Consider the following 15,073-nt stretch of genomic DNA (forward strand, 5'->3'; position numbering starts at 1 on the left):
CCAAGAGAGTCAGCGGGGGGCCCCCTCCTCCTGCTTTCGCCTGATACCCCTCCTGACACACACACACACACACACACACACACACACACACACACACACACCATCCAGGCAGCTGCTGATTGGCTGCGGGGAGCGGCGTCCCAGCCCCCCGGCTCCGAGGCGGGAGCCGTGCGGGTCCGAGGTGCAGCAGCCGGCGCCAGAGCCCCTCCCGCGCCCCGCACCCCGCGCCCCGCACCCTGCGGGCCGGCTGAGCCCCGACTCCAGGCGGCCAGGCGCCCAGCCAGCAGAGGGGACCGCGGCCAAGGGAGACGCGAGTCCTGCGGGAAGAGAAGCGCAGCTGCTCCAGCTGCCAGCTCCGCCGCCGCCGCCGCCGAGCCGGTCCAGGGCCGGGCTGGCAAGCAGGGCGCAGCGCGGGGCAGAGGGGCGCTCATGGAGCACTCGCACGCCCACCTCGCCGCCAACAGCTCGCTGTCCTGGGCGTCCCGCTCGGCCTGCGGCTTGGGCTTCGTGCCCATCATCTACTACAGCCTCTTGCTCTGCCTCGGTTTACCAGGTGAGCGGCGTGAGCGGGATGGAGGGAGGGGAGCCAGGAGCCCCAAGTGCTGGGCGACCCTGCCCCAGGACCCCTAACCCCCAGCCTCTGTCCTCGGGTCTTCCCCTGAGCCCCTCTGAAAAAGTTTAAGCCCTAAGGGCAACTGTGGAGATTTCCAGGCTAGGAGGAAAGGAAGTTGCTATGGCCTGGGGAGGACTCCGTGTGTGTGTGTGTGTGTGTGTGTGTGTGTGTGTGTGTGTGTGTGTGTGTGTGACAAGTGTGTACAGGAGATGTGTGTGAGCTGTGAGGATTCCTGTGCACTCCAGTGGGCGTTTGTGTCCCTGTCTGGAGGGGTCTGAGTCCAGGATGGGTCCACTGAGGGCTGTGTGTGCTGGAAGCCTGACCTCTCCCCTCCCCCAGGCATCCACTCTGGCTGGGGACACCTCTGTCCCTCTGCACCATCCCCTCCCAAATGGAGATAAAGCTGGAGGCCCCAGCGCTGGGCACTCTTGCTCAGGGATCACCGGGATGAGCCCTTGCTGCCTGAGCAGTCAGGGTGGCCGGGAAAAGCCAGAGGGTGGCTCTGGGACCGTGCCTGGTCAGGACAAGGGGGCCAAGATCCACACAGGGCTGCCAAGGTTTCCACCTGGGGACCTTGACCTCGGATCTGCCTCCAGGTCTCCTCTGGGCGGCTCACGGTGGCTGCGGATGTCTGGCTGGTCCCATATCTTAATGTCCTCTCCGAAGTATGGCTGAGACTTGAGCTGAATTCCTGAAGAGTCAAGCTGCTTGGGGGCGGGGGATAAAGAGAGGAGACCTGCCTGTGCTGTGTGCAAAGCAACAGAGTAAGGGGGATGGCCCGAGACCCCAGCACTGGAGGGTCCCTCCTTCCAAACAGTAAGCTGCAGAAAGACTCCTGAAGATCATTTGCAAGCAGAGAGAGAGCGGCAGAAAAAAGCAAGGGTGGGGGGTCCAATACACGGGCTAGAAGCTTAGCACCGTCTGCCCCATCCTGTCTCCTCTGAGAACCTAGGAGCCTGGGATCCTGAGAACTTGGGAAGTGGGTTTCTAAAAGCCTTGCTGAGCAGCCAGGACACCCAACCAGATCTTTTCAGTCAATCCCCCTTCTCAGATTTGGCACGCAGGAGAAAGCACAAGTTCAGTGTAAACCTCTCCCCGCAGCCAGAGACAAGGTTTTATTCCTAACTAATCGCGCTGGCTTCCCTAGGAGAGACGCGCCCTGCCGGGTGGTAGCACATACCTGTCATTACCTGGAGCAGGGATTGATTTTAGTCCGGGTTGCACCTCCCCCTCCGGCCCTCCGGAGCATCTCCCCAGAGCTGTCTTTTGGAAAATGAGTTTTTGAGAAGGTCGATTGTGGGGGAGGGGGTGATACTTGCGGAACCAGAGAAGCAAAAGATCTTTGCCCTCAGCTCTCCTCAAAACATATCTGACCCCTGCACTTCACCCCAAGTCCTCTGCTGACCAGCTAGATTGCTAGCCTAAGCGTTTCTTCCAAAAGCTCATTAAGGGGACAATGACCTCAGAGCAAGGGAGAGGCTGACCTCCAAGAGTCCAGAGTGAGGACAGGGGAAAAAAGAGGAAGCTCATCCTGTCAGACTTGATGGTGGAAGTCAAAGTACCAGGACCTTCACAGACAAACTTGGGCCAGCTGGGGCTGTCCTGACCCTCCACGCTGGCAGCCACTGCGTGCCGGCCACTGTGGTAGGCATGGGCATAGTCCAGGGCTGGGGAATCTGGGCTTCAGAGTAAAACTTGGAACGTGTCCTTGTGTTCAGATGCTCAGCTTAGTTTTGGCCACCTACTGTGTGCCACTTGCTAAAGATGAGCCCGGGGGCCCCTAAGAGTCCTGAGAGGCAGCCCCCATGTTCAAGGTGCTCACACACAGACACAGCCAATGACGCAGGGCTAAGCCTCCTAGACAAGAATGACAGGGAGGCCAGGCTGGTCCTAAAACAAGGGGCTGAAAGCATTCTGAAATGCCCGCGAGATTGCCTGTTAACAAAATCAAAGGCAAAACCTTTAAGCCATTCTCTTTCTCTCTCCTCCTCCTTCTCCTTCTCTTTCTCCTTCTTCGTCATCTTCTTCTCTTGGTGGCTATCCTAGGGATTAAACCCAGAGGCATCCTACCTCTGACCTTCACCCCCATCCTTTTTATTTTTGAACTGGAAACAGGGCCTTGCTAAGTTGCTGAGGGCCTCACTAAGTTTCTGAGGCTGGCCTTGAATCTGCAATCATCCTGTCTCCGTCTCCCAAGATGAGATGACAGGTGTGTGCCCTGGGCCAGGCTTCAGTCATTCTTTTGAAGCCTTAAGGGGAGAGAAGTCTGTTCTAGAAAACAAAGATGCAGCCTGAGCGTTCATCCAGCCTCTGCCGGGGTTAGGCTGTGGGTCTTCCATGGCTTCGTGCCTCAGTTCCCCCATCTATCAAATGGGCATTGTAAAAGTGTCTCCCTGGAAAGAGGCAGCGAGAAGGGACGGCGTGGCTGGAGATGACGGAGCAGGTTCAGCACACAGCCTGGTGAGCTGCTGCGGCTGCGGGCATCACTAGCGGCCAAGCAGCAGAGAGGGCAGAGGGGCTGCTGGGTGCCCTTGAGCAGCCAGGGAAGGGTCGAGGAGGACCCCAGAGGGAAGCCCGCAGCTTGGAGCCTGAGTCCTCCTGCAAGTTCGCCCTGGCAGTTCCTGCCCACGCCCCGGGTCCCCAGCCACCAGCAATTAACAAGCCCTCATTACTCTACCACTGACCGAGAGGTGCAGCTCCGCGGGGTGTGAAGTCCTGGACCGCAGGCCTTGGCTAATATCGCTGAAAACTGAGATTTTAATTGAATCTCTGTTCCCAGCAGTGAACTTGCCCCAAGTTTTCCAGCTTCTCGTAGTAGTGGTTGGAGACGTGGGTGGATATTGGGGAAGCGGCTGAGTGTTTGCCACCGGGGAGCCAAGTAATTAGGAGAAAGTGGCGGATGTGTCTGGCTACCGACAGCCTCCAAGTTGGGAGGAAGAACTTGAGAAAAGTCTAATCCTCCTACTTCAAGAACAGCCCCACACAATCAAATGTAACCGGGCTGCTATGGGATTCATGGGATTCTAATGTGAAATGTGGGTGCAGCCAGGGAGGTGGCACAGGCCTGCAACCCCAGTATTTTGGGAGGCAGAGACAGGAGGATTGTGGGTTTGAGGTCAACTTAGCAACGTAGGGAGACTCTCAACAACCTACAAGATCCTGTTTTCTTTTTCAAAAATACTTTTTTTCTTCAAAAATCCCAGCATTTGGGAGGCTGAGACAGGAGGATCACATTTGCAGACAGCCTCAGCTACTTAGTGACGCCCTTTGTAACTCAATGAGACCCTGTTTCAAAATTAAGAATAAAAAATAGGGCTGGGAGTGTAACTCGGAGATAGAATGCCGCTGGGTTCAATCCCTAGTGTTGCAAAAAAGGGGGGCTAGGGGTATAACTCAGAGGTAGAACACCCTGAATTCAATTTCCAGTACCACAAAACGTAAATAAATAAAACAAGGTTGGAGGTATAGCTCAGAAGTAAACCATCCCTGAGTACAACTCCCAGTAGCAAAACAAACAAACAAACAAAAAGTGAGTTGAAGTCTGCCACTTGTGAATTCTCAGCATCTTAGGACAATTATTCTGATCCATAAAATGGGGTAGCGGTAGTACGCAACAGGTACTACCTATTAAATAAAATAATCTGTATTAAATAGCTTGAGCCAGACATGGCGGTAGGCACCTGTAGTCCCAGCTGAGAGGCAGGAACATCGCTTGAGCCCAGGAGTTCAAGGCCAGCCTGGGCAGCAGAGCAAGGTCCCATTCAAAAGAACGGAGAAAAAAGGGAAAAAAAAGATGGCTCAGTACCCAGCCTCAGCACTCTGCTCAGCGCCTTCTCTGCATCAGGTCATTTCATCTGTTATGCCCCCCCCCACCGTGACCACTAAACTGAGACTCAGAGATGCCCGTACTTATCACCCCATCACATGGCACATCACACGGCCTTCATGACCTGCCGAAGGTGTTGACTCACCTTGACCCCTCATGCTCTGGGCTTGGCGAGAACACTGATGCCCCAGACTTTGCTCAAACCTCATCTCTCCTCGTCCTCCTTTTTAAGTGAGCAACTTATATCTGCCTTTCCAAGGCTCAGGGAATAAGTCAGCAGAACTAACACTCACCAGCCAGCACAGACAGGACAGGGCAAAAAGAAAGGGGATGCAGGAGGGAAAGTCTGCCCCAGGGAGACAGCGAGCGGGATGACGGGTGCGCCCACCTGATAAGGAAGGAGCCAAGTGACATGACACTGAGGTTTGAAAGACTTTTTTCCTCTAATTTTACTTTCTGAAAGGTGCCACAGATGTTCAGGAAGACAAGGAGAGGGAGGTTTGAAACTGTGCACCGCCCTGCAGAAGTGCGCCTTTCCCCGGCTGCCAATCCCAGGCGATAAGATCTGCCTCTGAGGGCTGATGCGAGATGAAGGGACGGGATGAGTCTGTAGGTGGCAGGTGGCCTTAAGCGCGACACACGCTAGTTACCCTGGATATTAACCAGAGGTGGAAACTGGGAGCCCAGCGGCTGGACTGAGCCCTGCAGATGCGTCTTGTTTAGCCTGTGAACATCTTTAATTAGAGAAAAATGTAAGCAAATTAAGAGCGTAAACTCGGGAACTGGACTGTAGTCACACAGGGAGTTCAGTTGCTCTGTGCCCGTTTCCCCATCCATAAAATAATAGTCTATAGTTTGTAGGGTTGCCATGAACATTAAATAAGAACACAGTGTAGAGTGCACACAGTGAGCACTCTGTAAATTATTTATTCAAACATTAGGGGAAATTCCCAGCTGAGCGTGGTGGCGCACACTTGTAAACCCAGCATTTGGGAGACTGAAACGGGAGGATCGTGGTTCGCGGACAGCCTCAGCTATCATTTAGTGAGGCCCTTTGCAACTCACTGAGACCCTGTTTCAAAATAAAGAATAAAAAATCGGGCTGGGGGTGTAGCTCAGAGGTAGAATGTCCCTGAGTTCCATCCCCAGCATTGCAAATAAATAAATAAATAAATAAACAAACAAATAAACATTAGGCAAGCCAGGCATGATGGCACACACTTGTAATCCCTGCACTTGGGAGGCTGAGACAGGAGGATCGCACAGGTTTGAAGCCATCCTCAGCTACTTAGTAAGGCTCTCAGCAATTTAGTGAGGCCCTGCTTCCGTAAAATATAAAATATGTCTGGGAGTATAGCCGAGAGGTAGAAAGCCTCTGGGTTCCACCCCCAGTACCACCAAAATAAAAAGAAATTAGGGGAAATTTCCAAATTGTTTGATGATCCCAGAGCTCCACCCAGTATCGAAATCAAAGACATTACCAGAAAACTACATCTCAATAATCTTCATGGAAAAAAAATTCTCAAGATGCACACATCCTCAAAAAGTAGCAAGTTTAATCCATCAATAGACAGAAGGATAATATACCAAGATCAACTTGGGTTTCTCTGAGGAATTCAAGGCTGGTTCAACATTATTTAGTATAATTCACCATGTTGACAAACTAAAAGAGAAAATCCAAATGATCTCTCTTGATTGTTGCAGAATAAAAAAGCATTGGTAGAATTCAACATCACTTATTATTTTAAAAATCCTCAGACTAAAAACATAATAAAGAGAACTTCATTAACCAAATAAAGGGTGTCCATAAATAACCTAGGGCTTACATTACATTTAATAAACGGGTATCTGTTTCCCTTAAGACCTGAGATGAGATAAGAAATAGCCGCTCTTGATGTTCCTGTTCACCATTGCACTGAAAGTTCTCGCCAGTGTAATAAGGCAAGAAAAATAAATAAAAAGTTATATGGGAAGGAAGACTCTAAGTCATTTCTATTCACAGATGGTATAATGACAATCACTAAGACTTCACAAAGAAAGCTCCTAAGAATAATAATAATAAGTGACTTCAGCATGTTTGTAGGACATATTATTAGTGTGTGAAATCTACTGTTTTTTATATACAAGCAATGAACAATTTAAAATTTTAAAAAGGCAGCTCTCCAAGCTTCCTTGTAAAACCAGAAGAAATTATATGAGGCTCACAAGAATGAGCAGTTTTCTGGAGCTGAGGATTAGCTGCCTCCCCCCTTTAAGCAGACAATTACATTTTTATGGTTCAAACTCCTAAAAATAAGAAATGACACACATTGAAAACTCTTCTGTCCATCATTTCCACCTATTGGCCAAGTCTCAAATCCACCACCACCCCAGCAACCACTGTTATTAGTGTCTTAATGTCCTTTGTATTCTTTCAAAGTATCTTAGTGCGCAAATAGGCAAATATGAATTGAGGATTTCAACTCTTTTCTTTTTTTAATTCTCCCCAAAATAAACACATTACACGCATTGGTCTACATTTGTTGTTTTCTACTTCATATATTAATCACCCATAACTATATATGAAGCTTTATTATTCTTTTACACAGCTGCATAGCATTCCATCATTTATTGGTATCAGATCTTATTCACTGGCTGCCCCTTTCCAAAGCATGTTTGTTTCAATTCTAAACAGCCCCTACATGCTTTCTGGCCCATCCTTAGGCACATGTGACCATAAGATTCCTATTATTATAGTCAAAGAGCACTGCCTCAGGAGTCTAGGCTTTCCTCTGGCAATAACTCACTGTGTGACCTTAGTTATTCTTAATGGGTCCACCAAAGATGCAGAGAAGCCAGACTCTGCCTGTGTTGTCATTGGAGACAAGAACTTTCTACAGGCTACAGGCATAAATCAGCAATGTGATGGTCCTGGAGGCTGCCTGAGCTGGCCTGGAGCTGAGGTCCAGAAAAGTAGTTTCTGTAATGATCATGTCCGTTCTGCTCTGCGAGTTTGAATGTAAAACAGGTTGAATGTAAATAGCGCATTGAGCTGGACATGGATTTGAGTCCCTTTCTCGCTCTTGTTTGCTGGGTGATGTCAAGTATAAGTCTGCACTTCTCTGAGCTCCTATGAGCAGCTGAGTTCAGCTGTGAAGCTTTCTGGTTTCAGACTGCTGAGTGTGAATCCTGGATCCCCTACTTGCTGGTCTGTTCCCTTGGACAAAGCCCTTGCCCTCTCTGAGCCTCCCGTCTTTGAGATGACATAATGATGATCTAGTCTCACAGGGTTGTTTGGAGGATTAAATTAAAGGAGAGAGACGCTCAGCGCCATTCTTGGCGTTTGTTTGCTCACACAGAATAAGAGTTCAGCAGTGTTATTAGCCTTCTGCGCCCCACATTGTGGTTGCGGTGATTGAAAATAAAGCATGCAAGGTCTTCTCGCAATTCCGCGCTCATTGTAGGAGCTCAAGGAGTAATACCCAGGAATTCTTTTAGCATCTAGTGTGTCCGTCTGCTCAAGGCACAGGAGCGCCCTTTAGCCAACACATTGCTTTTTGTACATAGGCCTTCCCCATAAATTGCAAAACTCCATTCAAAGTGGAAATAAAACTCTGGGCCCTGGCAAATTAGGAGAAAATGAGCCAATGGATTAAGCAATCAATGCCATCGGAAGCCTAGGAAATTTGTGCTCCTGCAATGTTTCCTTGGATTCAGTGAAAGTCTCAGAAATAACATCAGTGTAGAATGTGCAGCAATATTCAGGTCAAGCTGGCATCCATGGGCTGGCACCAAGCAAGTTGTCCTGGGATAACAGCCAGGGTCATAATCAGAAGGGGTCTGACCACTGAACTTCCATGTGCATCAGAAACATGCAGATAAAGGTGGTCCAGGGTGCCAGCCCCACAGAGGGCACCACAAGATGCTGAGGTGGAGGAGGGTGTCAGCATCTTGGATTCTGATACTTGCAAGAGGCAGTCAGAGAACATGAATGAGCAACATGGTCCAGTCTTAAGAAACACACCTCTTACCCAAAGAATCATACTTCCCTGCTGTTTTTCTTAAAGCATGTAGCTGTCTTGATCTCTCTCATTTTTGCTTGGATAGATATATGTATCTTAAAAAAAAAATCAAGCACACTTGCAATTTCCTCTTGATAATCTCTGACACTTATATAACTTTTTCTGTTGCTAGGGTTGCTTCAAAGCTCTTCCACAGGTGTAAAAGTTCAGATTTGGGGATTTAAAACGTCCCCAGAGACCTCAGGGAGATTTGGCAGGCATGTCGGAGGTGGAGTTTGGTTGAGGAGGAGTCCTTGGAATGTAGCCTTTGGGATTATATAAGGCCCCGCCTGCCCTGCTCTTTCTCTTGCTGTGGCTCCATTATATGAGAACAGAGCCCTCTCTCTCTCTCTCTCTCTCTCTCTCTCTCTCTCTCTCTCTCTCTCTCTCTCTCTCTCTCTCTCTCTCTCTCTCTCTCTCTCTCTCTCTCTCTCTCTCTCTCTCTCTCTCTCTCTCTCTCTCTCTCTCCTTCCTGTTGCCATACCCTGAGCTCCACAGACCCAGCCTGACATGAACTAAAACTCTGAAATCTCCAAAAACTGTGAGCAAATAAATCTTCCTTCTTCTAATGCTCAGTTGTTTTGGTTTACATCAGTGAGCATGCTGTCTGAAACAATGTGCAAACTCATTCAATTCTCACGATAATTCTTTAAGGCATTGTCTATATCATACCCATTTTTTGTATGAGAACTTTGAGACACTTACCCAAGGCTGCACAGCTAGAAAATAGGAAAGCTATATGCCTTATTGCCCAGCTTTATTATGAGAAACCACACACACATACACACACACACACACACACACACACACACACACACTATGACAGCTGACAACTGACACTTAGGCTGGGTCAGATGAAGGGGTAACAACTGGAACAATGGGACCGAGGGAACTAGAAAGCCCACCGCCACCTCAGCTTTCTAGCTGATGGGTCAGTATTGTCAAATTACTCTAAAACTCTAGACATCCAGATTTTTGTATGAAATGCCCAATGTTTCAATGTTGGCAGCTAATTCAAGACTCTGAGCCAAACCAAACAGACTCAATGTGCCTTCCCCCCTTCCCCGTCCCCGGGCTGCCAGCTCACAAACCCTGGGACAAGAAGCAGCAGTGGGGTTGCTGGAGGAGGGTAAAATAAAAGCAGGAACCTACAGGGGTAATGGGGATGGTGACACAGAGAAATGTGTGTCAAAACAAAAAAAAAATGCATGCCAACTTCAAAAACCAGGGATTTGGCATAAATTAGAAGACACACTTCTAAGAAATACCACAAGTTCCATGTTGACAAGGTCTTGGAACATAAAGCTGTCATTTATTTTTTATATAATAGCAATAGTCCTTGGGATCTGCCAGCATGGTGGATTGGGATGTAGGTTCAAGAGTGGCCAACCTAGACTCTAATCCCAGCCTTGTGGCTTCCTGTCGGAGAGGCTATGGCAAGTTGCTTTATTTTCTCTGAGCCTCAGTGTCCCTGTCTGCAGAATGGGTCTAACAGTGCCTTTCCTTAAGGGTTTATAATGTGGAGAGAAGAGATCACTCAGGGCGAGCCTGGGACCCGATACCTGGCACTCTATGGACTGCTGGGGTTTTGTATCTGTTTGGTTTTCTGATGAGTCCAAACAGCCCTATTGTACAAAATGAGAAGTTTGATTCCCCAAAGCTGAAGAGTTAGGAGGTCTAACCAGAATGTAGCTCTTCCAACTCATTCAGTTTGCTTTCCAAAAAAAAAAAAAAAAATCATGCTGCTAGTGGTTGCTTTAGAAAAAGCAGAGTGATGGGAGTAAAGGAGACAGGCTGGGAAATTTAAGGGCTCAGAGGGATCATCTAGGTTTTTTGGCTTGTTTGGTTGGGATCTGGGATGTTTTCGGGTGGTACAAGTCTGCAGCATTAACCTCTTTTCAGTTGTCTTGATCCTCTGATTCCATCAAAGGGAGAGTCTTGGCTTGGACACAGTGTGTCTTTAACACCTTTGCCGTGTGTGCTAAATCTCTTATTTTAACAGACACAGCACAGGCTGTGCATGGGCGCAGCACCTTGGCTGACAGTGGTATCTAACTTGAATTTTTATTGGTGCATTATATTCATACATCCTATTGAGGTAAAAAAAAAACTTGTGTACATACGGGTACACATCACTGATTTAACCCCTACCCAATTCCCACCCCATTCCCTCCTTCTCTTGCTTGGCTTAGTAGTTGACTTCGATATGTTTAAGTACATTGTGTGTTTTAGAGAATTTCCTTCTTCCCTCCCATCCCCTCATTTAGGTTGTCTTGTTTGCTCCTCTATAGGATTTCCTTTTTCATCTAGAGTTCTTCCTATGACCCATTTCTCCTTAGCTTTCACATATTAGGGAAAGCATCTGATTTTTTTTATTTTTTGTGACTAACTAATCTCACTTATTTCCATCCATTTCCCTGAAAATGATGTAATTGAGTTTTTTTTAATGGCTGAGTAAAATTCCATTGTATACATATCCCACAGTTTTGTAATCCATTCATCTGTTGATGGACATCTTGGCTGGTTCCATAGTTTGGCTATGGTGAATTGCGCAGCTATGAACATAGACACACATGCATTAGTTTGGTAGTTTGGTTTCTTTTCTTTTGGGTAGATACCCAGAAGTGGTATTGCTGGATCAAATGGTAGATTTGTTCCCATTCTTCTGAGGATCCTCCATACTGTTTTCCAAAGTGGTTTCACTAATTTGCAATCCCACCAACAATGTTTTAGAGTTTGCCCTTCTCCACATCCTTGCCAGCATTTGTTGTTGTTTGTATTTTGAATGATTGCCATTCTAGTTGGAGTTAGGTGAAATCTCAGGGTAGTTTTGATTTGCATCTCTCTGATTGCCAATGATGTTGAGCATTTCTTCATGCATTTATTGGCTATTTGAATTTCTTCTTTCATCAAGTGTCTATTTAGTTCACTTGCCCATTTTCTTACTGGATGATTTGTTTTTTTAGTGTTGACCTTCTTGAGTTATCTGTATATTCTAGATATTAGTCCTCTATCGGAGGTGTAGGTGGCAAAAATCTTCTCCCATTCTGTTGGCTCTCAGTTGAGGTTCTTGACAGTTTCCTTTGCTGAACAGAAGCTCTTCAGTTTCATGAAATCTCACGTATTGATTCACCTTTTAATTTGTTGTGCCTTTGGGGTCTTGTTGAGAAAGTGATTATCTGTGCCTATGTGTTGCAGTGTTGGACCTATGCCCTCTTCAAGGAGCTTCAAGGTCTCTGGTTTGATTTCCAAGTCTTTGATCCATCTTGAATTGACTCTTGTACAGGGTGAGAAAGTGGCATTAATTTCCAATTTTCTGCATATGGTTAACCAGTTTTGGCAACACCATTTGTTGAACAGGCTATCTTTTTTCCAGTGTATGTTTTTGGCCCCTTTGTCAAAAATCAAATGGCTGAAAGTGTGTGGATTTGTTTCTGGGTCTTCTATTCTGCTCCATTGGTCTATGTATCTGTTTTTGTGCCAGTACCATGCTGTTTCTATTACAGTGGCTTTGTAGTATAAAGTCAGGTATTGTGATTCCTCCTGCATGGTTTTTGTAGCTAAGAACTACTTTGGCTATTCTGGGCTTTCTGTTATTCCAAATAAATTTAAGGACTGATTTTTCTATGTCTGTGAGGAATGATCTTGGTAGTTTAATGGGCATTGCGTTAAATCTGTAGATCACTTTTGGAAGGATGGCCATTTTAATGATATTTATTCTGCCAATCCATGAACAGGGAAGGTCCTTCCATCTTCTAAGGTCTTCTTTGATTTCTTTTTTCAATGTTTTATAATTTTCTTTGTAGAGATCTTTTACCTCCTTGGTTAAGTTTATTCCTAAGTATCTTATTTTTTTGTGGTAGATCCTCAGTGAAAGTGTTTTCTGAATGTCTTTTTCAGTGGATTTATGGTTGGTGTACAGAAAAGCTTCTGATTTTTTAAGAATGATTTTGTATTCAGATACTTTGCTGAATTTCTCAATTAGATCTATAAGCCTTTTGTATAGTATAATGTCATCTGCAAACAGTGACAATTTGAGTTCTTCTTTTCCTATGTGTACTCCTTTGATTTCCTTTTCTTGCCTTATTGCTCTGGCTAGAGTCTCTAGTACTATATTGAAGAGAAGTGGTGATAAAGGACATCCTTGCCGCATTCCTGTTTTTAGGGTCAATTCTTGAAGTTTTTCCCCATTTAATACGATGTTGGCAGTGGGCTTATTATAGATTGCTTTTATGATGTCAATATATATTCCTTCTTTTCCAATTCTCTGCAGTGCTTTTGTCATAAATGGATGTTGGATTTTATCAAATGCTTTTTCAGCATCTATTGAAATGATCATGTGATTGTCTTTGATTCTGTTTATATGATAAATTACATGGATTGATTTTCGTATATTGAACCAGCCTTGCATCCCTGGGATGAAGCCTGCCTGGTCATGGTGTATAATTTTCTTTATGTGGTTTTCAATTTGTGTTGCTAGTATTTTGTTTAATAGTTTTGCATCCAAGTTCATCAGAGATATAGGCCTATAGTTTTCCTTCCTTGAACTGTCTTTATTCGGTTTGGGTATTAGTGTGATGTTGGCTTCATAGAATGTATTTGGGAGAGTCCCAGTTTTTTCTATTTTGTGAAATAGTTTGAGTAGTATTGGGGTTAGCTCTTCTATAAAGGTTTTATAGAATTCACTTGGGAAACCATCTGGTCCTGGGCTTTGCTTTGATGGTAAGCTCTTTATTGCTATTTCAATCTCTTTGATTGTTATTGGTTGGTTTAAGTGTTCTATATCTTCTTGACTCAGTTTAGGAAGGTTTTATTTATCTAGGAAGTTGTCGATTTCCTCCAAATTTTCCATTTTGTTGAGTATAGTTTTTAAAAGTAGTTTATGATAATCCTCTGGATATCTACACTGTCAGTAGTAATTTCTCCTTTTTCATCTCTTATCTTCATAATTTGGGTTGATTCTTTGTTTTAGTTAGGTAGGCTACTGGTTTATCTATCTTGTTAATTTTTTCAAGAAACCAGCTTTTGGTTTTGTTGATTTTCTGTATTTTTTTTATTCTCTATTTCGTTAAATTCTGCTCTAATTTTAATAATTTCCCGTTTTCTACTGGCTTTGGGGTTTGATTGTTCCTGCTTTTCAAGGGCTTTGAGGTGTATCATTAGGTTATTTATTTGAAGATTTTCTGTTTTTCTTATGTGAGCACTCAGTGCTATAAATTTTCCTCTTAATACTGCCTTCAAAGTGTCCCAGAGATTTTGATATGTTGTATCTTTATTTTCATTTGTTTCTAGAAATTTCTTGATTTCACCTCTTACATCTTCTATGACCCATTCTTCATTCAGAAGTGTGATGTTCAGTCTCCACATGTTTATGTTGTTTCTCTGGGTCTTCTTATAGTTGATTTCTAGTTTCATTCCATTATGGTCTGAAATGACACAGGGAAGTATGTAACATTTTTTTAATTTGCTAGTGCTCATTTTGTGTCCCAGGATGTGATCTATTTTAGAGAAGGTTCCGTGAGCAGCTGAGAAAAATGTAAATTCCACTGTTGTTGGGTGAAATATTCTATATGTGTCCAACAGGTCCATTTGACTAATGGTGTTCTTTAGTTCTGAGGCATCTTTACTGACCTTTTGTCTGGAAGATTGGTCTAGTGTTGTGAGAGGTGTGTTGATGTCTCCGAGTATTATTGTATTGGGATTTATGTGTGACTTCATGTCACAAAGAGTTTGATTGACAAAAGTAGCTGCCCCTATGTTTGGGGCACAGATGTTGATTATTGTTATTTCCTCTTGCTGGATTATTCCTTTTACCAGTAAAATATTATCATCTTTGTCTCTTCTAATAAGTTTGGGTTTGAAGTCTAACTTGTCTGATATCATAGTTACTATTCCTGCTTGCCTTCGAGTTCCGTTAGCATGGATTACCTTGCTCCAGCCCTTTATGTTGAGTTTGTTCCTATCTTTACTTGTAAGGTGTGTTTCTTGTAAGCAGCAGATGGATGGATTCTGGTTTTTAATCAATTTTGCCACTTTATGTCTTTTTACTGGGGAGTTGAGGCCATTTACATTCAGTGTGCTTATTGAGATAATTTTCAATTCCTAACATGTAAAGATTTTATTTCTGTTTGAGATACTCTTTATTCTTCTTTGCTTAGTTAAGTGCTGGATGGGAAATCTTGTTTATTTTGTTCTGGTGTGTATTACCTATTTCTTCTTTGTAGTTAATCTCTTTGAGTATTTTCTCTAGCGCTGGTTTTGAAGACATAAATTCCTTCAGTTTCTGTTTGTCAGGGAAGCTTCTTATTTCCCTGTCTAATTTGATAGTTTTTCTGGGTAGAAAATTTGGGGCTGAAAATTGTTTTATTTCATATTTTGGAATATGTTACTTCAAGCCCTTTCATGACTTGGTTTGGGAAGTCTGGAGCGATTCTAATTGGCTTGCCTCTGAATGTCACTTGGCCCTTTGTTTTTGTTGCCTTTAAGATTCTCTGCTTGGCTTCCACATTGGTCATTTTGACAATTATGTGGTGTGGGGATCCTCTTCTCCGATCCTGTCTAAAGGGAGTTCTATAAGTTTCCTGGACCTGTGTA

The 15,073-nt window shown here is 44.9% G+C and overlaps 1 protein-coding gene across 1 annotated transcript in view; it reads left to right on the plus strand.

The window, feature by feature from the left end:
* Positions 1-429: 429 nt before the first annotated feature.
* Positions 430-15,073, plus strand: part of GPR139 (G protein-coupled receptor 139) — a gene marked incomplete at both ends in the record, with an annotated part of 47,810 nt that continues 33,166 nt past the window's right edge. Inside the window, one exon of the mRNA XM_080704465.1 lies at positions 430-553. Within this exon, the coding sequence (XP_080560591.1) occupies positions 430-553 (124 nt within the window). The remainder of the gene's footprint in view (positions 554-15,073) is intronic.

Source organism: Muscardinus avellanarius, assembly GCF_963383645.1.
Source record: "Muscardinus avellanarius genome assembly, chromosome: 10".
In the NCBI taxonomy this organism is placed as follows: domain Eukaryota; kingdom Metazoa; phylum Chordata; class Mammalia; order Rodentia; family Gliridae; genus Muscardinus; species Muscardinus avellanarius.